Here is a 26,884-nt window from a genome sequence, read left to right on the forward strand (position 1 = left end):
TGGCTTGTTGTTGAGCCCAGGGAACGATTGGTAAATGAAAAATGAATATTCATGCAATATTGTTTATTAAACATACTATAAAATAGTTTTACAGTCTTAAAAGACATTTAATATAAACCTATGACTTTAAGTTGGAGTGGAGTATTTTACACAGTGATACACATCTGGTTACTTCTCTAGTTCAGAGAGTAATGATGCCTTCAGGTACGCTCACAGACGTTCTTGTTTGAGATTCCTCAGACAATAAAACAACGAGGGGAGGAGGAAGGAGGAAGGAGGAAGAGGAAAAAGGAGGAGGAGGAGGAGGAGGAGGATGGATACAGGGAGTGACGTTATTGTCACAGCTAACCACTAGTTCAGGTTCACGGTTTCTACCAGCGTAAACATCGGAGGGAAATAAAAGAGAGTAGTAAGTGAACGCCTCAGGAGTGTCCTGTTGTCCGGACGACCGTCTTCTTCTTCTTCTTCCTCTTCTTCTCTTTCTTGGGCTTCTTCTTGGCGCTCTCAGGGAGGACGAGAGGGGCGAGGATATTATGGCTGCACTCTCCCCACAGATCCGAGGACTTCAGACTGATGAGGTAAACTTACACATTTGTTAATGAGGCTGCTCATGTGACGCTGTCGTTAGCCAACTGGCTAACTAGTCAACGCTAACTGAAGTAAATACACACAAACCTGAGTTTCTGGTTGGCGAGCTAACCGTGACTCGTTAGCTGGTCCACTTTCGATGTTGGGGGTTTGTTTGTCCACTACACAAACGCGTTACTTATTATAATCGATATAATTGAGCTGCTCTTACTTCTTACCAGCTAGTGCTAAACGCCAAATTAGAGCATTAGCCGCACTTCTTTTCAGGAAGAAGCTGCCAGCGTCTCTCTGTTTTTTTTTCTACACCCAAACTAAGATCTACCAAACTATCACGTATCCTGCTAATTATTCATATAAGCTGTGCAGTTAGATCTGGGGTGGGAAGGGAGGGGAGGGGGGTCTAATGGGGCCCTGGAGTTACAGACCAATGTGACTGATTGCGAAATCGCGCTGTGATTCACGATCTCGACGGTAAAGGCATTTAACGTTAGTGGTTCTGATTGGAAATGTACAGAAGTACCAAGTATGGTCAGGATGTTACATCACCAAGAGCCCAAACAGGGGGTGTGTACAGCAGACATGTGACAAGGAGTCATATTAAACACGTATTTATGTCACCCCCCCACCCTCCCGTTGCTCTATTGTTGTTTGATTTCCATTATTCTTACTTTTGTAAACACACCCAACTCGTATGCCAACTCTAGATAATACACACGTCCTCGCCATATACTTTCTAACACTTTCTAAAATAACTAAAACTTAGATTTGTGTTCACTTCATACTGAGAGTCAGAAAGGTGGTAATACATCTGTAAGAACCTTTTGCCTTTTGGGGGACGCAATTGCGGTGCTGTTAAACAGGGATGAATTAAACACTAAGGTGTTTCTGTTATTTAGACTTACCGCTGACTAAAATGGGGTTGTCAAAATATTAGAAACATGTGTTGGTACAACAATACAATTCGACAGTACTACAAACCACGGCCTCCAAAATGAAAACACATTTGAATCAACAGCCCTCTCTGTCATTTTAAACAAATGCTGAATACCACAACCTTCATGCAGCTAAGACTTAATGTCAGTGTTTTATCTGAGGGACTGTCAAAGTTAGTGTGTGCATTATGTATGACTTGCACTAGCAATGTACAGAAAATGACCATCACTGTGTAGCGTACACAGATAGAATTTGAGTGTCTCCATTTGGGCCTTTTATGTCACGATCGATTTCATGTTTTGTTTTGTTGTTTATTGTATTATTCTGACGCAGGATGAGTCCAGGATCCTAAAAGTGAAAGTCATTGCTGGAATTGGGCTGGCCAAAAAAGATATTCTTGGAGCCAGGTAAGTTGGAGAAACTTGCTCAGCTTGTATTATTTCTTAGTGGTTCCTCTGTAAAATTGTTCTGATGTCATTAAAATGTGATGTTGTCATTATTCAGTCAACAGTCCTAAACACAAAATACAGAGAATAAAAGTCGGATCCTCACAATTTAGAGGAAAATATACTTACTGTGAAAATAGTTGACTAATCAGTTAATCAAGTAATCAGCTTTACATTTAAACTCTTCTTTAACATATCAATTAATCTATTTCTGATTTATTTAAATGTTTGATTATCAGATTTTCTTTTTGTCAGTTTCATAGAAATAGGTCATGACAACTCTGTTTCCACCTCTCTTTAAACTTAAAGTTAACTTAATGCCATGTACATGAATATAAATATAGAATTACCAAAGAGAGACATCCATGCTGATGTAAATGTTTGTGTAGGCAACTCTTATATTCTGTCCATATCGTCCTGTGTGAAATAAACACACAGTTATTTGTATTGCAGAGAAACTCTGCTGGAGTCTCAGAATATAAAGTAAAAGCTGAATGTTATCATAATGGACCTGCTGTAAGGTCTCAAAAACCTCTAAATGTAATCTGATAATGAGTTTGAATTGAGAGTTTATGAAGTGAGGATTTTTATGCCTCTGCCTCTGTTCTTCTGTTGCCTGCTTAATTGTCCGTGTAATGACCGAAATGGCCGTATTATTATTGCCCTAATGTAACACCCACTCACTAATACATTACTAATGACCAAGTGCTACTGCCAGTAAGAGTTGGTAATAAACAGTGTGAGCTGAGTGAAGGATGTGGTTTTAATGCACAGTGCCACAAATCATTATAATCTATAAATTGAAGTCAGTGTTGCATGAGTGGTTGGATGTTATTGTTTTTCAGGTCGTAAAGTGCTATCAGATCTAATCAAAGCTTCCTATTTCCTTTGGAGACAGAAGAACCGCAAAACCTGCTGATACATAGAGAAGATAAAATATTCGTATTGTTCACACGGTTTATTAAAATACTTGAATGTCTATGAACCTTGGTGTGTCCTTTTCTGTTGCAGTGATCCATATACAAGGCTGTCCCTCTATGATCCCATCAATGGAGAAATCACAAGTATTCAGACTAAAACAATCAAAAAGGTGAATGTACGTTTTCAGTTAAGTTTGTTTTATTTGTCGACTTTATGGATATTTAATTTAACTTTGTTTCTTATCTCTTACCTGAAGACACTGGACCCAAAATGGAATGAAGAGTTCTTTTTCCGAGTAAGTGAGCTTAAAATACACGTGTACCATAATGATAAAGCTCATTATGTGTTTGGCCTTTGATGGGCAGCTGCTATGTTTACTTTCACTATGTGGTAAAGCAGCTTTGACCTCACAGCTTATGTCTCGTCTCAGGTTGATCCCACGAAGCATCGTCTGCTGTTGGAGGTGTTTGACGAGAACCGCCTGGTAAGTGTTTCGTTCAGCCTTTTAATTTATTTCACTGGACTGAATATTTTTAACTGTTTAACTTGCTAACCAGACGGATTTTCTTCTTTTGAATTTTTGTTCGCTACAACTATTTAAACGCGTCTTTGCAGAGAGTAGGTTGATTCAGTGTATATCCCTGCAGGTTGGAGTGAGCAGGGCAGCTTAGCAGCAGCATCTTTATCTTCAGTCATGCATGTCCTGTTAAAATAGTTAAAAGCTGAAATGGACTTCAATGACATCATTTATTTTCATGGGTTTCTCAGTTGAACTGAGTAAACTTCTCTGCCTGCTATTCACTAGCTAATTTTACATTTTATAGGGAGTGAAAAGAGCGTGATTGTGATATAAAAATAGCAAGTAATCGGAGATAAAGGACTACACAGATACAATGTGGGAATGGCATTTATCTTCACTTTTGCTGACTGCTAACGTCTTAATTTAAGTGAGTACACAGTGGATTTTTAGCAGCTGGCTAACGTTGCTTGCTGCCGCCTAAACAGACAGATTGAATGCTCAACACAAATCAGAGGCTGTCACTATCGCAGACATCACAAATTTTAGATCCCCTACTTGTTTCCAGCTCTGCTCGCTCAGAGCTGGAAACAATCTTCAGCAAAAAAATGTTAAATAATTAAAATTGCGTAAATGTGCTCGATGAGTCCAAGATTATTTTTCTTGTTTCGTTTGATACAGACAAAAGAAAAGCTCTAAATCTGCTTGATTTTCCGTCATCGATTGCTGTTATTGTAGCCCAGCGCAGAGTTCACATGTAAAACACCCATTTCTGTTCATAAATTGTGTAGGAGGGTGAGTTGCTTCCTCTACATGATCAATGGTGGTTCTAGTCATGGTTTGGTGTTTTCTGTGAAGTGTATTGTGATTAAAAGCTCTGGACGAGCTCTTCATTGACGGACCTGCTGGCTCCGTTGAGTGGTTTTAAAAGATTACATAATAAAGAAGATACTGGGAATCAATACCTGCTTTGTTGTAGATGGACACATCTTAAGTGACAGTTGAGACGCTCTCTGCATCTAGGACACTCAGAGGACGTCAAGCAAGGCACAAGTTTGCAGCAGGGACTGTGGGACGTACAGAGAAGCTGTAAAAACGCTTTACAAGCAAGTGTGTCATATTTGTGTGGATGAGGGCATCCTCCAGTCAGTGCAAGGTTGACTTTCTGTTTGTCAAAGATACAGCGGCCCTTATTTTGCCATGACATGTGATATGTTGGAAAACTGGGATACCTTATTATCTCTAGCAGCAAATACGGGCAAATCTGGCTATGTTAAGGACATCCTGATGCCTGCGACTTCCATGTAGATGGAGATGGTCTCTGAGCAGCAGCAGCTCAGTGGTATGGGTCATTGTGTGCTTGCAGATTGAGTCAGGAGAGACGAGTGAATTTGTCTACTGTTCTCTTATTGATTAACATTAAAGATTTTAGGAGTGCCTGGTGGTAACGAGATATCAGTTGAGCTGTTGACCCAGTTTCTTGATTCACAGCAGCATCCTGGGACACATGTATGAGGCAGACCTCAGTGACAGCACCGCTCTCTTCTGTCTGAGAAGTTCTGCTGCCTGTACCTGAATGTAACAAAAACCCTGTTCAGCCAACATGTCCTGACTTTGACCACACCAAACACCACTTTAATCTCTAAGCGTACTGAATGAGAGTGCAGTTAATACACGTTCCTCCCTAAACTAACCATATGTGGCCCAGAATTGTGAATAAAGCACAGATGTATTTATTTGGAGAGGAAATAGTGAATTGGCTGAGTTCAGGATAAATGCATGGTTTGAGTTAAAGATGAGCTTTTCTTAATATATGTTCTCTGTATTTTTGGTATTTATGTCTTTGCAGTAGTAGTTTATAAGGGGACTATCAAGCCCCTCCGGAGCTACGTTGTGCTCAAACAACCTGTCCTACTGGTAAGGTGATTGTAACAGCTAATTAGGTTCCCAGGAGGACAAGTCAGTGCACAGCCTTATGTCAAGCACCCCTTTGAAACCATTTATTTTTAAATGCACAGGTTTATGTCAGTTCACTAGGTACACTAGTGAAAACCGAAATATAACCGCACTAAATCCTCCTCATGACTAAAGTGCTTGTGTCATCTAGCCCTCTGACTACAATGGGGTGGTCAAAAAATAGAAGCATGTGTTGATACAACACGGCACCATTTACCAAGTACAGCAAACCACAGCTTCCAATATGAACCTACTTAACTAATGTCAAGTGAGGACATGCTGCATTTCTGAGAAATCAACGTTATGTTATGTGTGTGATTACTCTCTTGCGAAGAGTTTGTATATTGTGTTGTTGGTAGTCTTGTTGGTATTTCTAGAATGTGTCAATACATCACAGGTTACGTCGCGGCGTAAACTTGGGCGTGACCGATTTGAAAAAACTTAGTCACGTTCCTGGTTGGTTTAGGAGAAATTCGTAGGGTGTGTTGGTATTCTTGAAGCGTTTCTGTGAAGGTGTGTGTCGCTGCTCCTCTGAGAACTGGAGAGAATCCAGGAAGTGTATTTGCTGTTGTGTTGCCAGTACCTGTGAATGAAACCGAATATGTTGGTCTGTCCTCTACAGGATGTTTACCTGAGAAAGTTATTGTTCCCAATGATGAATTTGGTTTATCTTAGCATAGTTTGAGCACATTATGAGATTACTCTGATTAACATTTTGTCTCATGGCGTCTTGAAAACCAGTTACATCCAATTTCTGCTTGACTTTGTTAAACATTTACACACTGAATATTCATGGTTTCTCCTCCAGTACTTCTTTTCAGTTTCCTAAGAAGTATAAAGTAACATTTTCCTACAGTATATTTGGATTTGTTCTTTAGAGGAAAAATATTAGCAATACGTGCAATATGAATGATAGAGTCTACAATTCATCGTAACACAAGACTAGTAGAATTGACATTTTGTAAATGCTAGGAGAAAAATACGAGTGTACTGTCTTAATGCAGTTCAGCACTTCTGCTTGCTGAGCAGGTTAAACCTCATTATCTAATGTAATCTAAAGTGCTGCCATTCCTCATTCCATGTTGTTTTTAGACCAGCTGGAGATGCTCCCAGACACCACTGAATGACACATTTACACATAAAGTATAAAAAAAACAAATAAGGTACCTTTAAAATTACACAAACTAGCATGTCCATGTAGCAGGGCCCTGTCTTTTTTATTATTATTATTATTTGCTTGCTTTGCTTTATCATTACTTTAAAAGTGCCAGAGTAAACCAAGAAGCTATTTTCCATGTGTAGTCCCTGGATAGATGTTACAGAGGCACCATAAAAGCAATGTCTCACCTCTAGAGACGGCATGAATGGAGGGTATGCACATGAAAACAACAGTGTGCAGTTGTAGTGGTTATTCTCTCTTAAGTTAATAGCTACTTCATATTCGTATTGAGAAAACAAAAAAAAGGGGGAAAACACTGATCAACAATCAAACACTGTTTTGCCATCGACTTCACAAACAGATCGAGATTTTTATTTATCTTTTTAACCTATTGCTAAAGATCTCATGCTATCCAGCTGCAGTCAGATAATGCGTTATACTACTGGTCAATTATACTACACATCAGTCCGCTTGCCATTCGGGTTCATTTTTGTTTACACTTCCTGCTTCTCTTTCCCGCCTCCTACTTCACTTTGAACAATGGCAACTGAAATGTAATACAAGTCACAAGTCATAGAAATGTCTGTGTCTCCAAACCTCCTCAGGAACCAGCCACTCCAACCACACTTCACTGACCTAGCATGTAATGACTTCACCTCACGCACCTTCCCTACAGAGTTTTCTTGAATATAACATTCCCTTGGGTGTTTCTCTTGAGCGTCACATTTATTCTGGTCAGTTTTGCGTCATTATTTGCATATTACGTCATGATGCACTCTGTGACTTGGCATAAACGTATGCTGTGCGTCACCAACCTTATCTTATTGCCTATTGCCTATTATAGCACCCTTCGGTCACATGACTGATGGTTAGTTACTCACATGGGTTACTGGCATTTGGTCATGTTAGTTTTTTTTTTTTTTTTTTTTTAAAGGTGACAAGTTCTGCTGCGGCAGTGAGGGTTCTCCTGTGAGTCATGTCTTTATCCTGGCTGTGCCTCTTACTATTAAAACGTTATACTGAATCTGAATTGGAAGCAGAGTAATGCTTTGAAATAGACTAGCTTGGCTCACAATAGGCTGCCATTAATAAATACTGTCAACAGGCCTGGAGAGGAAATCGGACTAGCACTAACGGTTACATGAGGTGTCGTATAACAGGTGTCACTTTGCTGTAATGTCACTGCAGTCGCAGTTCTGTCTTGTGTTTTCTGTAATCATGGCAGATAATGTGCCACAGGCTGATCCCCGAAGGAGTTTTTTCCAGCAAAGTTAGCATTATCTAAAATGTTCCACGTCTCCGGTTGTACCGCTGCATGATTCTCTCTCTTACGTGTTTTCACATGCTGTGTTTTTTACTTTTTATTTTTTTTAATCTTGTGGTATGCGAGTTTGCAAACCAGTCCTCCTCACTGTGACTCAGAATTATGTTGAAAGTCTTTCTCTTTGATTTCCTGTAATTCAATAGCAGTGGGTAAAAATATTTGTGGGGGGACAGAACGGCAGAAACATTAGAAGCATAGCTGCAGCAGGAAGTGGAGTCTTGAGTGAGTGGCCTAAAGCAGATGTAACAGTTTACCAGAGCTTCAGTGTAAGATTCAGCATGTTGTTTTTTTCCCATAGGGTTAAATGGGACTGAGGTGTCTGCAGCGGACACATGGGGCGGTTAGATATTAATATGTTTAAGCCTCGGGAGGGACCTAAGCTAAGATAATAAAGCGGGTCAGAATTGGAAGTGCTGTGTTTTATATTTTACTGTCATTTTGTTTTTCCATACAGTAGTTTAAGCTCCTTAAAGGGGCTAGCCTAAGTGATTACTCTAGTTTCAAAGGTCGTGTGTTTGGGTCATACCTCCAAACAGAACCACTGACCTCCTCTGACTAAAAGCTGAGATCAGCCTGGACAGGAATGTAGGTTGTCACCAGAGCTATTTTGGCAATGTGCAGCCACTAATGATTGTGATCACAGAGCGGAGTTCGGAGCAGTTGCTTCGCTCTCCTTTTTTCCTAGCAGCAAGTTTGATCATGCAGCTCTCACCGGCACTGCAGAGATTAGAGAGTTAAGCGAATGGCACGTCGGCTCCGCTTGCACTTTGCGTCAAGGAGAAGCAACACGGACCCTCTGTCAGAAAGCCTCAGCAGCCATGGTGAGGCGAGTGGAGTCGGTGTGTCAGCTCAGAGCCCCGCAGAGAGTCTGGCGCACAGCTCTGTCCACTTCAAGGTGACTCCTCTGTCACCAGACTATGCTAATAGTCGGTACTCTTCAGTATTCATACCGCGAGTTAACACCGGAGGATCCAATAAGAAGAGCATTCTGCAGATCTCTCTACAGCCCTGTGGAAAGCTGGGCGGAGAGCTGGATGGCAGTATAGAGGATGGAGACCCGGGGGTTGGTGAAGGAGGAGCAGGTACTGCCTCTGACGGAGGTTCATGCAGCAGCAGCATGGCCAGCGATGCCGGGTATTGTAGCAGCAACAGCATCTTTGAACCAGAGACTTCAGAAAAGCACAGGACCACCCAGGAGAGGAGTCTACCCTGCTGCAAGTCCAAGGTCCCACTAAGACGCTGCTCCTCCCTGGTTATATTTCCAAAAAGCCCCTGCAGCACTCCGCCTGCTTCGCCTGTAAGTCCGGTGGCTCTGCCTGCTCTCCCACCAGTGAGGGGGGCTAATCAGTCGTCTCTTCAGACATCTGCCAGTGAATTCTCACAAGACAATGAGGAAGTGACTTGTAAAGGGTCCACCACCACGGCAGTAAGTGGCCATCGACACGCGAAAGGAAGCTGTTCAGCTGAATTCAGGGACACGAAACACATGGTGCAGTTCAGTATTCCTTTACCGGATGAGCCACAGTCCAAAATAGACGACAAATGGAGTAAAGTTATGGAACTGTCATCTGCTTTAGACAGATCAAATCGGCACTCGAGCAGCGTGCTGCTGCACTTCGCCCACCAGAGACCAATGTTATTGGGGAAGGGATCTACAGCCACGGCTACAGTCAATGTGGAATATCCTGATGTACATTACCCAACCACGCACCCTGAGGGTGATCAAGACGCTCAGAAAAAACTGTATCGTAGTACCTCAGCTTGTTTGTTTTCCTCAACCAAACCCTCAGAGAAAAACCATAAGGCCTGTTCAACAGGAAACAGCCAAGAAAGGTCTGAAGAAAACCACTCTCATCGCGCCATTCAGAGGAGCTTTTCCCTCGAGGTTCCCTACCCGAACACTGGAATTTCATGTCACGTTTCAAATCCAAATCTCAGCAGCCCTTGCTCTCCACATGTACACATTCATTTGTCTCCTTGCTGCCCCGCTAAATTGCCTAGCTCTATTACTGACGTTAACACAAGCCTAAAAGGGAGTAATACGCCAAAGAGCCCAGCTCAAAACACTAAGGTGAGTGTTACGTTTTTTTAATTGGAATCAGTGGATGCTCCCTGACATTCAGGAATGAACTGAATGGTCTGAAAGTTCACATTGTCATGGAGAGGCTAATGGCTCTCAGATAAGCACGTGTTTTCAAGGTGCCTGTCCCATGGGCGACTTTTAAAGGATTCAACCTAAATGTTGTTGAACAGGTTCAAGTTGATTGAGTATTGCTTCCGTTTGACTCTCCTTTGACTTTTCGCTGTCTTGTACAGAGTAGCAAATATCTTAATGTTGTACTTATGCTAGAGTTTGAATCTATAATCTCTAAATACTGCCAGTCTTTGACTCGTTGCACTCAAGATAATGAGCTGCATGTTGTGATAATACAGCTCTCCTTCACTTGACATCACTATTACCATTCAAATCCTTAAAACTCTACTCTGTTTACTTAGGGTCAGCTATTAGTCTCACCACAAAACGGCGACGTTCAGTAACCGAGAAGATCGCTGCAGCTAAGTCATGCAATTAACAAGCCCAATGTGGACAAACACCCGGAGGTATTCGGTTACATTACAGTAAATCCATCTGCATATTACTTTCTGAGAAATGCGTGAAGGAGGAGGAAAGGTTGCCTTTCACTTTGTGGCACTGTTCGTTGGTGTGTGGACTCACGCTAATCTTTAGAATAGTTCTCCATTTTTATTATTCTGTTAGCGCTGTGAGTAGTCAACCTAAGTATTTACCCAAGCTAATTTTAGTGGTGGGAAAAGCGGTGCCCCTTGCTGATATAAATAAAGTGCCTCTGAAATATTCCCCCTGACTCCAGATAGTCTGGAGGTCTGTAGCACTGCCCAGTCCCGTGGATTCAAATTTAACAGCATGATACTAGAGCAGTACACTGTCATACCAGCCATCTGTGGACATGGTGTATGTGTTTGGTGGTGGGGGTAATGTAATGTAGGCAGAGTGAGAGTGCGAGCCTTTCTCAGTAAACGGGTGGTGTGTTGCCTTCCCTGTGGGTCCCCCCTGCCAGGCACTGTTTGTGAAATATCAGGTGTCAGTCACCCTCCTGCATTTAGCAGGTTGACAAGTAAGATGGTCTCCAATATTTAGCATGTGTCCGTACTCCTGCAGCTCTAAATTAGCTTTTGTACATCCTGATTCCCATCCTTTTTAAATACCACACATGTTCGTCGGTGGTCATGCAGTACGTCGCGCATATATCCACTCGCATCACACATCTCCCTCCTAAAAGTCAGTTACGACACACCTTTATTTACACTGTGAGCGTGTCATTCCAACAACAATATAATTCACGCTCTGGGAGGTGACAAATCAAAAAGTTCATCCAAGCTACAAAATGGGCATGAGAGTAATGAAGCATTAAATTCATTTATATGGCATCGATAACAGTCCAAATTGACTCAAGATATTCTGAAACCGCCAGGCCACTAAGGCAGACACTAAGGCAACAGTGGCAAGTAAAAAAAATTCCCTTTGAACAGGAGGAAATATTTGGCAACTCCACCTAAGGCTGGTCCGGTAGAGAGAAAAAGAAAGAGGGAGAGAGAGAGAACGACAGAAACAAACAGATGAACTCTGACATGTATTTGGATGACGCTTACATGCGGCATATGTATGTTACAGACAAAAGTATATGATACTAGGTGATGCATTATACTTAAGAGATTGTTAAAAAATAGATAGAGAAGCATTCAAGGAATAATTGTAGAAAGCTCAGTGGTTACAGAGTTACAGAGTGATCATAAAGTTACTGTTACAAGAGTAAACAGGACAGTGGCATGAAACAACGTCAGTACATGAGGAATAATGTCTAACATTTAGGCAGGAATAGATCAATTTGATTTTATTGACTCAATATTACTAAATAAAAGAGTGAGAAAGCATCCCTTCATGGATACAGTCAAGGATTACTTTACGGTATTTGCCCCCAAACATAAACAACTATAACATTTTACTTTTTACTGTGTAATAATTTTTGTAAGATGACTGATCAAAATATTACAAATGATCATCTTCCTCATCTCTCGAGAAGTTTCAAGAACTTCTCCCAAGATTTTTTTTTTTCACATGCGGCTTCTAGACAAAATCAAACTTTCATCTCTGCCGTCCTTATCTGCAGCTTCGTCTTAACCATATACACCTCATCACACAAGTTAATCAACAACCAGGTGTGACCCTTTTACACAAGGAAGGTGAATCATGACTCAGATGTTTTTTCCACTCTTTTTTTCTATTCAAATCAGATCCTTTTTATTTATTTGACAATTTGATAATTACAGATGATTTTGTGTAGTTAAACAGAATGGGGTGGTGTTAATGCAAGGACTTGACTAATAAATAAACATACATGGCAGTTGTTTAAATGTGTTAGTGTTTCATGTTCTGAGCAGCTGTCGGTGTTTGAGTTTCCCTTAGATTCCTTCAGAGAGATCACTCCCGTGTTATGAAAGGCCAAACTGGCCTTTGTCCACATGCAAAACATCAAGACCGATTTCTTAACTTTCAATTTTGCAAAGACTGGATTGCCAACAGTCGGGGGGTATTTGACCCTTTCTCTTCCTTTTCAGAGTTAAAATAAATACACATCATTTATAAATACACTTTGTTTATACATCGTCCCATAATAAATGAATATTGTGTGCCATGCATTGGCCGTCTTTTGCAGTAACAACAAATACTTTCACATGTGTTAACGTTGTCATGTCGGTGAAACACCGTACCCAAGCCTGTCACAGCTCCAGTTCACGGTGGTTCAATAACTCACTTAGTTTGCCTGCTCCAATAACCACGGCCGGGCAGTACTTCAGAAGTTTATTTTTCACAAGCTGCTGTCCACCTGTCAGGAGTAGTTTGTCGTTTCAGAGCTAAGACGGATATCACTGAGCTTGCTCCACAGTTGCCCAAATGTGCGTCTTTAGCCGTTTACCACGGCGACATGCAGAATGTGGTCAGCGCTGCTTAATGCCACGTGCTAAACTGAGCTGCATTTAGTGTCACACGAACCGTCAGGGATGCTCTGAACGGACATTTATCTTTTCGTGAGTCCAAAGCATCACTTTCCCTTTGTAAAGCTTAGCCTCAGCTAACCCAAGGAAGGAGATTCACTTCATAGTCTGCGTGGTACAGATATAGACGTGACCTACTCAGCTTCCCAAACTAGCAGGACAGCCATCAGTGTTGGCTTGCAATTGTTTATGCATCTCCGTTTGTGGAATATAGAGTGTTTATTTGGCAGAGGGATCAGTTGTTCAATTAGTCTGTGCTTCTGAACAACTGATGAGACTGTTAAACACCTGTTGAGCATACCGAGTAGTATTGTTCCTGTTATTTGTGAAAGCAACAAAGTCAGCTGAAGACATGTTCTGGGATTAAATATAATGTTCAATGCAACCACAACCATTGTGTATACTTTATACACTAATACTGAATGCACTAATATAGTCTGGTGAATGTCCAGTCACTGGAGTTTATGCAAACAGCTCCAACAGATATTCCCCCTCTACTTCCTGTACACGGTGTAAATGATTACAACTGGTATTGATCAAGCAGGGTACCTTTCCTTTGATAAACATCAGCATTTTACCTTTTTTGTCTACGAAGGCTCTCAGTCACCAAGTCCCTGGTTTATCCAAAAAAACAAGCTGAAACAAAGGAACACAATGAACACAATTCACTTGTGTGGTAAAAGACTAGCAGGAAGTTGGGGTTTTAATAAGAACGTCTTTGGCCGTCTGAAACTCGCACGAATCAAGGGCCTACTTTTTATTTTCCACCCTTCCATTATCTTTAAATGCTCATACAGGAGAGGTTTGCCGAGGGCCTAAACCAGCTGGCATCGGGTTGCTAGTCTATCACAAGGCTAACACAAAGTGACAAACATCCATTCACACACATGCATTCAATTATGAATTAGTCTAACTCTTAACACCTAACCACCTAACAGCCTTGAATCAGAACCTTCTTGCCCAACCACTGCACCATATGCCACCACGTTTTTGTACTATTAACTCTTCCTGCCATTTATCCAATATATCTTATATTGCTTGACTATGTTTCCCCATCTATTAACTATTGCTTCCACAATTGTTTTCCTTTACTTTTTGAATGATGGTGAGCTCAGCCATCTTCATCGACCAATAAGTATTTACGTATTTTAACCTGTAGCTGCTAGCTATTTATTGGTTTTAGCCATCTGTGTCATTCCCCACTTTCAGCTGACTGATCCTTCCTTTCACCTATTGAATTTAACCACTGATGTATTGCGTTTACGTTGTCTCTGCTATTTTGCTTCCTAGCGTTCGTCTGGAATGCCATTTTGAGAGTTGTTACGCGCTAGTTTATCTAAAATTTACAAGCTGCAGATTTTCCCCCTGCTACACACGCACTCACACTCTGGGTTAGGGTTAGCCACTGTTTTAGAAGAAGAAGATTATAAAAGAAACGCTTGGCAAAGTGAGAAGTTACTTATTGGAACTAGGAAGTGGTATCCTCAAAAACAAACCAGTCTAAATAAGGGTGATTAAATCAAAGGACTGTTAATTGGTCCACTAATGAACACATGCAAGTTATGAGTTCAGAAAAATACTCTCATTGTTTTTTGTTTGTTTTATTTCATGTAGATGAGATAACTATATTGCATGGAAAGTGACTTTTCACAGTTGTCGGTGCTGATGTACACGTAGACTTCGTGTGCTTTCCTTGGCTGCATTATTAGAAGTGCAAGGGCAGGGCGAAGGAGGCCTCCATCTATATTTGTTCACGTAAACACTCTGTACTTCTGCTAGACAGTTTGACCTGCCGTGGGTGTTAATTTGGGCACAAAGCTGACTCCCGCTGTGAAGCGTGTCTGCCTTCAGCTTTCTGCTTTTAAGGCGGTTTATCTGGCGAACGCTACATTATTTTCATCCCAGTGCAGCGGTAGCACAAAGCAGCCATTCATTGTGGGCTGATAAACACATTCCTATCAGCGCTTCATTCTAAAAATATACACAGGAAAATGATCAAGTCAAATGACTGAAATCATTGTTTGAAGTTGGAAAACAGCAGAGTGATTGTGCTTTTAATCCAACTGTTAGGGACGGTTTGTTAACGGCAGTGACAGCGAAAATAACCATGTCTTTATGTGACAGAGATTTATAATGATTAGGTGCGTTAGTGAAAATAAATCCATTCTTACATAAGAGTCTTGCTCTAAATGTGCTTTGTGACTGTTATAATGTTCAGTTTATGTCCAAAGAGTATAACATAGGTGTCATTTCAACTTTATGAGGAGATGACACAATACAATTCAGTACTATAAACCACGGCCTCCAAAATGAAAACACAGTTGAATTAGTGCTCTCACCGTAGACACCAGTTATTTTACACAGATGCTGAATATCATGACCTCCATGTAGTTAAGAAGGCATTCGTTTTTACAGGTGTCCCTAATAAACCGGCACCTTAAAGTCACTGCTTCTGTTGGGATATGACATTTGCTCGTTATTCTCCAAAGACAGAAAGGAACAGAACATGTCAAGGCCGGTCATGTGTGGGACCGTCTGTGTGCGCAAGAGGAGATAATATTGTCGTAATACTAATCTCTCTCTTTCTCTCTCTGTCAGACACGTGATGACTTCCTGGGACAGGTGGATGTTCCCTTAAATCAGATACCGGTGAGTCCCCGTTCGCAACAAATCCACGTACCGTGCACCCAGTGACTTATTTAAGTTCGCATGCTCTGAGTGTAGTTTGTCTTTACTCTCTGCAAGCTCCTGACCTCAATCTCACCCATGTCACCTTATATACAAACACGCTCGCCCTTATTCTATAGTCTGTTCCACATCGTTTTGCATGGTTTTGGAAACACAGTCCGTCATGTTTATGTTAGCTTCCTGCCTTTGTTTTATTATAAATACAACACCCACAATTTAGCTGTTACTGCACACTGTTGCCGTCACTTCGTATGCTGGTGTCTTAAAATACACCGTGTTATGATGCAGCGTCAAGCAGTGGTTTTATTTGTGCAGTTGTTTAAGTGTGGGGAATTAAAGATTTCCTTTTTATTGTTTTGTTTTCTCAGACAGAAAATCCTAACACAGAAAGGCCATACACATTCAAGGATTTTCTGCTTCACCCACGAAGGTTGGCATGATTTCATGTTTATTCAGTCTTTCCCTGCTTTACATTCCATTTTTTCTCACATGTTGGTTCACCGACTTGCAGGAAAAGTTGTGAGTTCGTGATTTATTTTAAAACTTTATTGGCAATATTTTATTTAACGTTCAATATTTGGCGTCCCTTACACAGCCACAAGTCCAGAGTCAAAGGTCATCTGCGTCTCAAGATGACCTACCTACCAAAAAACTTAGATTCAGAAGAGGAATCGGCGGAGCAGACCGAGGACGTGGATGTAAGTTGTTACTCAATATCACACTTCATCTTCTTCATCATCCAGTTTGTAATCAGACTTTGTGTAATGTCTTGAGGATCTTCAGTGAGCGTCTTAGAGCATCCGTGACATATTTTATTGCAGAGTGCAGGCAATCCGCAATGTGACCAGTTTAATCCTGTTTGTATTTTCTTGCTCTTTGGAATCAGGTTCAGTGTTAAAGTCAAAGTCAGTCATAAAAAAATAGAATAACCAAATAACCACGTTATACCAAATGTGTAAATACTTACATAAACTTGATCTGATATAAATCTTAAAAAAAAATTGCCCCTGGGTAAATGGCGCCCCATAACCTCAGGCTACACCAATCAGCCACAACATTAAAACCACTACATAACATTGACCATCTTGGGAGAATTCAATGTTAAACTGTTAAACGTCTGGACCTGGCGTTCATGTAGATGTTACTTAGACATGTAGCACCCACCTAGACCAGACCAGACACCCCCACCCCATAGCAATGACACTGCTAGATGGCAACAACCACCCCCAGCAGGATGCAGCCTGACACACACTCACACAAAAACAGTTTAGGAGCAACTGAAAAAACATGAAGAACAGCACAATGTATTGATCTGGCCTCTAAATTCCCTAGATCCCAAACTGATCAAGTATCTGTGGGATGATTCATGGAGGCTCCTCCCCTCAACCCATAGGACCCAAATCCCCCCGCTAACAATATTCTGTTGCCATGTCCATTCTCTGGTGAGACCTACATAATAATAGGAAGGTGGTCATAATGTTATGCCTGATCGGTGTACAGTTGTCACTTTGTCTTTTCTTTTTCCAGTCTCTGATGACTACCCAGTTAAGGCTCAAAAGATCAACTGAACTCAAAACTCAAAAACATTTATTTGCAAACTCATCAGTCATCTTGGGTTATTTTTGAGGATGAGGGTCACATTGAACACTGAGGTGTAACCTTGGCTTTGTTTTCACCACAGACACCAGTTTGAGCAGTCGAAGGTTATAGCTGTCATTTAGTGTGTGGTTTGTCTTCTTAATGTAGGATCAACACAAAGTCCAGTTTATAGTCCTATATTTGTCCCACGGTGCCCTTTTAAATATGCAAATAACTTCCTCCTTACCTAAACTCAAAGTTGTAGTCCTTGTTTTTTTCCAGTGACTTTATTCTTTGATGTTTACAGCTTTATTTGTTGTAATGCTATTGCCGATATCCGGCCTGCATTTCCTTATTTTTCTTATTTCCTGCAGCCTGGTTGGGAGAACCTGGAGGCTCAGGACATGTGCGGCCCCAGAGAAAGCCAACTGCTCCCTCCTCTGCCCCCTGGCTGGGAGGAGCGGCAGGACAACCTGGGAAGAATCTACTTTGTCAATCACGAAACCAGAACCACACAGTGGCAACGACCCACAATACAGTAGGACAGCTCCCATCTCCTCCAGCTCAGTCACATAATTTTCCTTTTTGGTGCATTTCTCGTGAGTGTTGAGAGATCATGTGTGTCTGTGTCTCCTCCGAACAGAGACGGGGACGTGCAAATTCGAAGACAGAACAATAACAATGATGCGGAGTATGCGTTCAATACACGGAGACAGATCTCAGACCACGATGAGAACACCACGCGAGAGTCTCCTGAGGTGAACTGAAGTTTCGTACACCTTCAACTGAGTCGAGATTTTCTCCTTTACATTCAGTTCCTGACAAAAAAGTTAATTGCCATTCAGGAAAACAAAGACATTTTCAAATTGCAGGATGAAGGAAACTATCTGTACAGACAGTTTATCAACTGGTTATTTATTTTAGTTCTTTATCACTGCTTCCATGTTTGCAGTCTACAGTGAAAAAACTTTCAAATGAAAATTTTAAGTGCTTGCTCATCAGCAGACAGAAGTAAGTTAGTAACTGGTGAACAGTGAACATAGTGGACCAGGAGTTAGTGACAAGGTGAGGGAGGAGGAGAAATTAATACTGAACTTCATCAAGTGGCCTGAAAAATGGCTCCAGATGAAACCTGGTGTTAAAAAGTAACTCTTTACTCATGAGTTTGTCACATCCAGATGACAGGTGAAAACATGTTGCTGTTCTTAGAAATTTGCTTCCACTGTTCAGAGTGGTATAGACAACAAGTTAATGCAAGCCCAAGACTGTAACACTGTCCACAACACGGTTTTTAAAAGTCGGATGGAGAAGTCTGTGTATTTTATTACATATACTTTATTATTTGGACTCAGCTCAGTACAGTGTTTTAACTGACTCATCCTGTAGCAACCTTCGGCTCCAACACTCAGCTGATGTGTACCAACACGTTACAATACAAGAGAACTGTCCTGCCTCTGACGAAGTCTAATATGTTGAAACGTTTCAAAGATGTGTTAGAGTGTGTCGGTATTTTGGCAGAGTTGTTGTTTTAATATTCCCCCTCATCTTGTAGAGCTGGGAGATCATCACGGAGGACGAAACCACCCTGTATCACAGTAACAACCAGCTCAGATCACCATCACCCCAGGCGCCTCCGGAGTTCCAGCCATTCTCCGAGGAGCTGAGAAACCTTCACGTTTCAGGGGCCACAGCTGGCGAGCAGCGCACCTCCCCCATGGTGAGTTCCACTTTATTTAATGCGAACTTCCGGTTGCTGAAAGTGCTGAAAGAGAGCTGGAAAATATGTCCCCGTTAACGGCCAACATATCACTGTTGTCATCCTTCCCGTCTACAGCAGGATCACGCCAGTAATTCAACCCATTCCAGTCTCAGGCGAAGTGTCCGGACTCCAACTGGAGAGGAACATCCTGTTAACCCTGTGGTGAGTCTTTCACAATCAGTGCGATTTACTCCTTCCTGGTTGTCCTGTATCGACGTTGTTGTTTCAGATTTAGTTATTTGAGTGTCACGACTCCTCTGGTGTGGATGTTGATGGCTGTATTAAAGTTTTATGTCATTCAGCAGCTGTTTCCGACCTCAGCCGGATTACCTCCAGGCTGGGAGGAGAAGCGGGACAGTAAAGGAAGACGCTACTACGTCAACCACAACATTCGAACCACTACATGGACACGGCCACTGATCCAGGTACACATTGGGTTTTCCTATTAATACTAATGCAACTCTCAACATACTGCACTGCACTTTGAATTTTCCCGTCCACTATGGATTACTCTACGTCCATATTGGTGTGTTTTCATTGGACAGAGAACTTCAGAAACAACAGCAGCAGCTCCCGTAGCAGCAGCAGCAGGAGCAGCAGGAGGAGCAGGACACAGCGGTCCAGGTTTATCCCGAAGCCCCACACCACCGCAGCCACCTGCTACGCCCGAGGAGTCTCCTCAGCACGCTCCAAGCTCCGACTCCACGTTTGAATCTGGCTTCTTGCCGGCCGGTTGGGAGGTTCGCAGCGCTCCCAATGGAAGACCATTCTTCATCGACCACAACACAAAGACGACTACCTGGGTGAGAAAGCAGAACACGAGGCTTTCCAGCGCGCTTTACGTCCAAGTAACCACACTCTTGATTCATTTCCCACTAGAGGCTGATTTCAATAAGCCTAATGGGAAAAGTACAAAGTTTCCTCTTAAAAACACAAGAAACTGTTTCGCTTTTTTTTTCATGGTTGCAACTTAAACAATGTCCAGTCAGTAGTTACTCACCACCATCTCTCTGTAATCATTTCCTCTTTGACTGAGACACACCCTGTTTGTCTTCCTCTACACAGGAAGATCCCCGGCTAAAGATTCCTGTACAAATGAGGAAGAGACCCTCACTCGACCCTGCTGACCTGGGCCCCCTGCCAGTAAGTTTATCGGTTATAGAAAATCAGTAAAAAAAAAATCAATTTGAAGGCCTGGATCAACTTCAGGCATTAAATGTCAGAGAAACAGATGGTAACAGATAATCAGAGCCAGTAGTACCATGTCTTGTATAGTATGAGTTATTAAATATAGTATAAATAATATAAGAAGTGATATTAATGAAACTAATGAGAATTTGACTTGACTCCTAGCCTGGCTGGGAGGAAAGGGTCCACTCTGATGGGAGGATATTCTACATAGATCACAGTGCGTATGACATTTATTTATTTAAACCACATTTCAAACTAATGCAATAATTAATTTCCTTGTTAATAAATGGCCTATGTTATGCTTTATTTCGTAGACACCAGGACCACACAATGGGATGATCCCAGGCTGCAGAACTCGGCTATAACTGGACCAGTAAGTATAGATTTTATTTGACTGCTTCAGTAAGACGATACAGGCATTAAATAAAAACCGTTCTCCTTTTATAGGTTGGAGGATTTGTTATCAACCACAATGTAGGTCATGAGGTTGAGATTTATTCTTGTCACTAAACACTGCCTTTTGTTGATTATAGGCAGTGCCTTATTCTAGAGATTATAAACAGAAGTACGACTACTTCAAGAAGAAGCTGAAGAAACCGGTGAGTGTCCTCAAAGAGCGCATGGAACAGATTGTCCCCTCTGATCTTACAACTTACTCAGTCGTGTACTTGTTCTAATGTAGGCCGACATCCCAAACCGTTTTGAGATGAAGATGAGACGAAATGCAGTGCTGGAGGACTCTTACCGACGCATCCTCTCGGTGAAGAGGCCAGACCTGCTGAAGGCACGACTGTGGGTGGAGTTTGAGGGAGAAAAGGGGCTGGACTATGGCGGCGTGGCCAGAGAGTGGTTCTTCCTCATGTCCAGGGAGATGTTCAACCCCTACTATGGACTCTTTGAGTATTCTGCCACGTGAGTTATACATTTGTGTTCGTCACCAGGTGTTTAGGTGTTTTATCCACAATTTGCTTTCTGCGGTTACCTAGGTAACCCCAAATGTTACCCCATCAGATCAGTTTGGTATGCAGTCATACGTTACTGGTGGGAAGTGAGGTTGAAACAGGAGTCTCCAGCCACCAGTTTCAGTTCCTACAGAAACAAGTCAAACATAAACGTCCCAGTGTTTTTATGTATTTATTTATTTATTATTACTGCTCTAGAAAGTCTATATATTGAATTGCTCTGCAGTCACAGTCTCCATGTGATATTTTTATGTTGTTGTAAAGTTTGTTATTTCTTCACACGCCTCATATTTAAAGAGAGGAAAATCCACTGTTTGACTGTCAAAACATCTGGATCTGTGTGTAAGTGTGAGATGCTAAATGAATTGGAACCAGGTTCTCTGTGAAGCACCAGTAAAACTACACGCTCAGAGTTGTATTTCTAATAATAATCGTGATTTAAAAAAAAAACAACTAATAAAATAACTGTGGCAGAGACTTGAACAGCCATTTAAAACAAATAGTTGTCCCTAAAAATTCCACTTTGACTCATACGTGATCTGTTGTGTCTTTCAGGGACAACTACACGCTGCAGATTAACCCTAACTCAGGTTTATGTAACGAGGACCACCTGTCCTACTTCAAGTTCATCGGGCGTGTGGCCGGCATGGCAGTGTACCACGGCAAACTCCTCGATGGTGAGTGCTGCTGGATTGTGTACGACTTCTGAAAAACTGTACTAAAAACTGGTACTGAAAGCGTCGACAGCAGTGAGGATTTGAAAATGATTTTGTGGATCTTGACTTCTCTGTGTTCTCCAAAGCTTTCTTCATTCGACCGTTCTACAAGATGATGCTGCAGAAGCCCATCACCCTCCAGGACATGGAGTCTGTTGTGAGTAGAGTTAATTAACCCAGTCGGATCCTCGTTTTGCTGTTGATCTGTAGTAAAATGTAAAATGCGCCATTTCTCCCTTTAGGACAGTGAATATTTCAACTCCTTGATGTGGATTTTGGAGAACGACCCGACAGACTTGGATCTGATGTTCACCATTGACGAGGAGCTGTTTGGACAGGTTGTCTTTGTCCCAGTGTTTAATGTGTGACAAGTGTCCTTCTGTGTTACTGACAACACATATCTCATACTTCCTCTTCAGACTCACCAGCATGAACTGAAACTGGGTGGCGCAGAGATTGTCGTGACTAATGAGAACAAGAAGGAGTACATCCAGTAAGGAACACAGCTGCTCACTTAAAACACAACACATTCTTAATAATAATTTAGTGATTGATGCTTATCTGCTGTTTTGCATTATACAGCCTAGTGATGCAGTGGAGGTTTGTGAACCGGATACAGAAGCAGATGACAGCCTTTAAGGAGGTAACCGTTGGACACATTTCTTTTTTGTCAACACAATATAGTGGTACGTGATAAAAATGTGCATCGTTGTGTGTTTTAGGGATTCTTTGAGTTGATACCACTGGATCTTATCAAGATCTTTGATGAGAATGAGCTTGAGGTGAGGTTTCTATTGATTCAAAGTGCAGAGCGGATTCAGACTCTAGAAAGCCGATGAATGATCTACATGCTTCATTGTTTTCCACAGCTGCTCATGTGTGGCCTCGGAGACGTGGATGTGAACGACTGGAGAGCGAACACCAAGTACAAGAACGGCTACTGCTCCAACCACGTGGTCATCCAGTGGTTTTGGAAAGTAAGGCACCTTTTCACACCCTGAGCCAAACGAACTGCAACCTCTGTGTGGTTTCATTCATGTTAAGAAGAGCTTTGTATTGGTGATGTAGTTGTATGTGATGTGTTTGTGTTGTTATTATAGACGGTGCTGCTGATGGATGCAGAAAAAAGAATCCGCCTCTTACAGTTTGTGACGGGAACATCCAGGGTCCCGATGAACGGATTTGCTGAACTCTATGGTGAGTCTGTGATTTGTAGTATTTACATTAATTATTTTCATTTGGTCTGTTATTGTTCGTCCAAATTAGTTTAAAATTTAGTCCACAAACATGTTTTCCTCTTCAGACGTCTTCAGCCCAACGCTGGCGTGAACTTCTTTGTTTGTTCTAAATTAATTCCAGTTGGAATCATGTTGTTTGTTGTTGGTTTCGTCTTCCAGGGTCAAACGGGCCACAGCTGTTCACCATCGAGCAGTGGGGAACACGTGATAAACTTCCCAGAGCCCACACATGGTAAGCACTATAATTTCTTTCCTTTTATTTGGAACCCAGTTTGTGCAGAGACTTTACTGAAACGATGCACACGCATTTAAAAGGCACCTTGTACCACAGACTTCCTGCTCCTTGCTCTGCTCGCTACTGATTAGTTGGTTATCCTCAGCGGTGAGGTTTATAGTGAGGGCAGACAAACATTATAATGATACTCTAATGCCAGGGTCCCTCTTTTTGTGTGGCTGTTAAAAAAAGTCCAAAATAACGTCCTACCTCTCACTGTGAATGAAGCCCTCTTGTGGCCGGAAACCGTCACAGCTCTTGTTCTCCCACAGGAGGAGCCTAAATGTCACAAACTTCAATGTTGAATCCTAAAATAGACATTTTCTGTGTCGTTTTAACCTTGAGTGTCTTGACTTTCACCTCCTAAAGCTTCAACCGGCTGGACCTTCCTCCTTACGAGTCCTTCGAGGAGCTGAGGGAGAAACTTAACATCTCTATCGAGAATGCACAAGGCTTCGACGGGGTGGATTAGCACTTGTGCGCGCTTTAATGAGCTGAAGTGACCTCGCTGCCGTCAGAGTAAAGCCAAGCAAAGTGATGATGTGATGAAAAGACCAAGCTGTGCTCAGACTCGGGTCTTAACCTGCCAGCTGTGTGACGAGATGAAGAGCAGTCACACCACCTACACAGTGGTCCTCTGTTAGAGCACATGTGAAGAAAGGACTTTAAGTCTGAAGTGGCAGGTATTTTCATATCACGCCACGTGTTTTTAACGTTTACAAATCAGGTTTTCTTATTATTTGATTCTTTATTGTAAGTCGCTCAAAGATGTATTCGCTCTTATTTGTACCGCTAAAATGCTTCAATATTTAAAGAACTCGATTCTGTGAAATGTTATTATAGGAGTTTATCTGGATGCATGCTGTACAGTGAAATGCAAAGACATCTAAACTTAAAGGACGTGAGCTCAAGTAGGTTTGAATCACTCAATGCTGAGCAAACCACATCGGGTACTTTCTGAGACTAGTTACAGTGGCCTGCAAAGGTTTGGGCACCTCTCGTGAACAAATTCTGTAATCGTGAACAGCTACGCGTGTAAAAGTCAACCCAATTTCGGAAAGGTCTAATGTTTATTAGTTTATTTTGTTATTCTGAGATATTTTTATTACCGTTTTAAAGTAACAAAGAAAGGATGCTCGGAAGTTCGGACGCTCTGATTGGTCATTGGGAAATTATCGCAGCTTGTAAAATGAAATTCTGTGCCCCTGCTGAGGTTAACTATAAAGTAGTTAAGGTGTTTTGGTGTGATGACACTTCCTTGAAGGTCATAGTCTGATTTGCCTAATTAGAAATCCCACAAGCAGTTCTCTGTCAGTGACCTTGACCTCTATCTGTAAACTGCTCCTTCTTCTTCATGAGAATCATGTATTTTGTAATATTTAGTCTGAGGTAGCATTAACAAAGCTTTGAAATGTGCATCACGTGGCCTAATGACTCATGACTAATCTAAACTAATTAAGGTAAAGGTGATCAGATACATAGTTATGCCCAAACATTAGCATTTTACACCTTTTAACTTTTATTCCTACTTTGGATTCTACAAAACAAAAAAACATATTGTGTATTCTTGAGACATAAATTCATTCTCTGATATTCACAGTCTAATGACATCTTAACCAGAGGTGCCTAAACCTTTGCACGCCGCTGTGTGCTGCTCCTCATGTTAACACATTACCTCTTCACTTAACAACATAGCTACATGTCGGGGCTATAACATGTGCCTTTTACGGAAATAATCCAACATTAAGGAGATTCATTCATTCATTCATTTTAACATTTAGCACATGGATGAAAACCACATCTCCAGCACTGCCCTACTGCTTATAATCCCTTTAAATATGACAAATGGAGGAAAACGTTGTCTGCAGGTTTTAAAAGGAAATGGGGCAACTTTTTGTTATTTACATTATTTTACATTTTTCATTCCAGTGTATTAGAAACACTGACACTTCACGTTCAAACGGACGCACCTCAAAAGCATCGTAGACGCGTAGGTAACATACAAATTTGAGCGACTACAGTTAAACTAATCATTTAATCTTTATGGTAGTTATGTACCAATGTCAGGACCAGTAACAGGCTAAACTAATTATACTGTAGTATGTATCTGTGTAGTCCACAGGTCCAGCGATGTGACTGCATGCAGTGTTAGATTGTGCTGAAATACTATGCATTATAGTACATATTAACATATTTGAACGTCATTTGATTTTTGAGTTTCATAGATATGTTGTAGATGTACATATAACTTAGCCTCCTACGAGCCCATCATGCATTTACTGTTAACATTTTTAAAGTCAAAAAAAGGTTAATGGTGCACCTTTACTTCATTCATCCTCTTTTTGATCAATAGCTGCTCATATTCACATTCAACACTGAGTGTTTATGTACCAGAAGATTAAATAAATGTATATTCACCTCATATCTCCTGGGTAGTCGCTTTCCATAAACGTTATCAGACAGACTGGCCATACGTAGTTTGTGTGCAGTATGTTAAATATCATGTTTTTGTCTATGAATGATATCATTTTATTTTCTTCTACTCATCAAGGGTGTCAAATTGAAGCACAGTGCTCTGTTTTTAAGAGCACAACTTTAAAACTAGTTTTGTTGGTTGTCAAACTCTGTACAGATTATTGTCTTTAAAATGAGTGATCGCTCATATTATCTTTGTAAGAAAGTAAGTGTACTTCTTCAGCGGTAGTTTTTTTCTGAATGGTAAAACCTGTGTTTACACTGCCTGCCATGTTTACAGGTCGGTGATAAAGGAAGATATTGTGGGCTGGTTCTTGTCTCTTGGCAACACAATTTTATACTTACGCTTTTATAAAGTGAAGCACTTTGTTAATAATGTAATGAGTCTTACTTCCGAACTGTCTCAATCTTTGCCAATCTGTCACCTGCTTGAATCACTCTTCAAAAACATGATCCTTTGCTTCAAGTGCACGTGTTAAAATGTTTACATGTGAACATTGCTGAAAATAAGCACATTCTCCTCTTTCTCTTATATTTAAGATTAAATACCAAGGCCTTCGTTTGTAACGTGTCGTAGAATCCACTTGTGTATTGATGTTTATTGATCTCTGAATGAAAGTACTGTTATATATGTATTGTTGTCTACTGAAGAAGAATTCATAGATCAACATTTCTGATATATCAAATTTTGTTATGAGTACACCTATAAGTGCATTAAAAACAGCAGCATACGTGCAACATGTGTATGACAGTTAAAAGGGGCAAAATGAACTGTAGCTGTTAAATCCCAATTTAAAAATTACCTGTAGCTCACAAACTGAATATAAATATATTTGGAAAATAAAAACAAACAAAAACACCCAACAAGGTCTCACTTCATGTCTCATTGTTGCAGTGTTCCTCTGCTCTGTGTTTGTTTTCTTCAGCTCGTATTCTAGTTAAAAAGTATTATCTCATATCTGAGCTAAACAACATTCCAGAGCGTTAGATGCCGCTGATCTGTTGAACTTGTGTCTGTGTAGATTTCACTGTGTGATGGAGAAATAACCATCTTCAAAGTTATTGTTCCCTTCCAGATTTAATCCG

General features: G+C 41.2%; 1 protein-coding gene across 7 annotated transcripts; it reads left to right on the forward strand.

Moving 5' to 3' along the window:
* Positions 1–313: 313 nt before the first annotated feature.
* Positions 314–26,662, forward strand: nedd4a (NEDD4 E3 ubiquitin protein ligase a). 7 transcript variants are annotated; one of them, XM_047580291.1, is made up of 29 exons: positions 314–578; positions 1,855–1,928; positions 2,979–3,063; positions 3,145–3,183; positions 3,319–3,372; positions 15,516–15,566; positions 15,974–16,035; positions 16,201–16,303; positions 17,558–17,721; positions 17,827–17,941; positions 18,736–18,900; positions 19,018–19,104; positions 19,245–19,367; positions 19,488–19,745; positions 20,008–20,085; positions 20,296–20,350; positions 20,448–20,506; positions 20,667–20,732; positions 20,816–21,045; positions 21,651–21,772; positions 21,898–21,968; positions 22,054–22,149; positions 22,231–22,304; positions 22,394–22,454; positions 22,534–22,593; positions 22,681–22,788; positions 22,912–23,008; positions 23,209–23,281; positions 23,693–26,662. In XM_047580291.1, exons 1-29 carry the CDS (start codon positions 534–536, stop codon positions 23,793–23,795), a joined length of 2,778 nt encoding a protein of 925 aa, XP_047436247.1. In that variant the 5' UTR covers positions 314–533; the 3' UTR covers positions 23,796–26,662. The 7 variants fall into 7 exon arrangements, with proteins under 7 accessions (XP_047436247.1, XP_047436248.1, XP_047436249.1 ...); XM_047580292.1 differs by having other exon boundaries at positions 2,979–3,057; XM_047580293.1 differs by having other exon boundaries at positions 2,979–3,057; positions 19,021–19,104; positions 19,248–19,367.
* Positions 26,663–26,884: the final 222 nt, after the last annotated feature.

This window comes from Mugil cephalus, chromosome 3 (assembly GCF_022458985.1).
Source record: "Mugil cephalus isolate CIBA_MC_2020 chromosome 3, CIBA_Mcephalus_1.1, whole genome shotgun sequence".
NCBI classification, from domain to species: Eukaryota; Metazoa; Chordata; class Actinopteri; order Mugiliformes; family Mugilidae; genus Mugil; species Mugil cephalus.

Excerpts from the sequence above, each read along its gene's own strand:
- nedd4a (XM_047580286.1), top strand. The coding sequence starts at position 8,587 with ATGGCACGTCGGCTCCGCTTGCACTTTGCGTCAAGGAGAAGCAACACG. Across the intron at positions 18,901-19,017 it reads AGCAGCGCACCTCCCCCATG|CAGGATCACGCCAGTAATTC; the intron begins GTGAGTTCCACT and ends TCCCGTCTACAG. Across the intron at positions 20,351-20,447 it reads GATATTCTACATAGATCACA|ACACCAGGACCACACAATGG; the intron begins GTGCGTATGACA and ends TTTATTTCGTAG.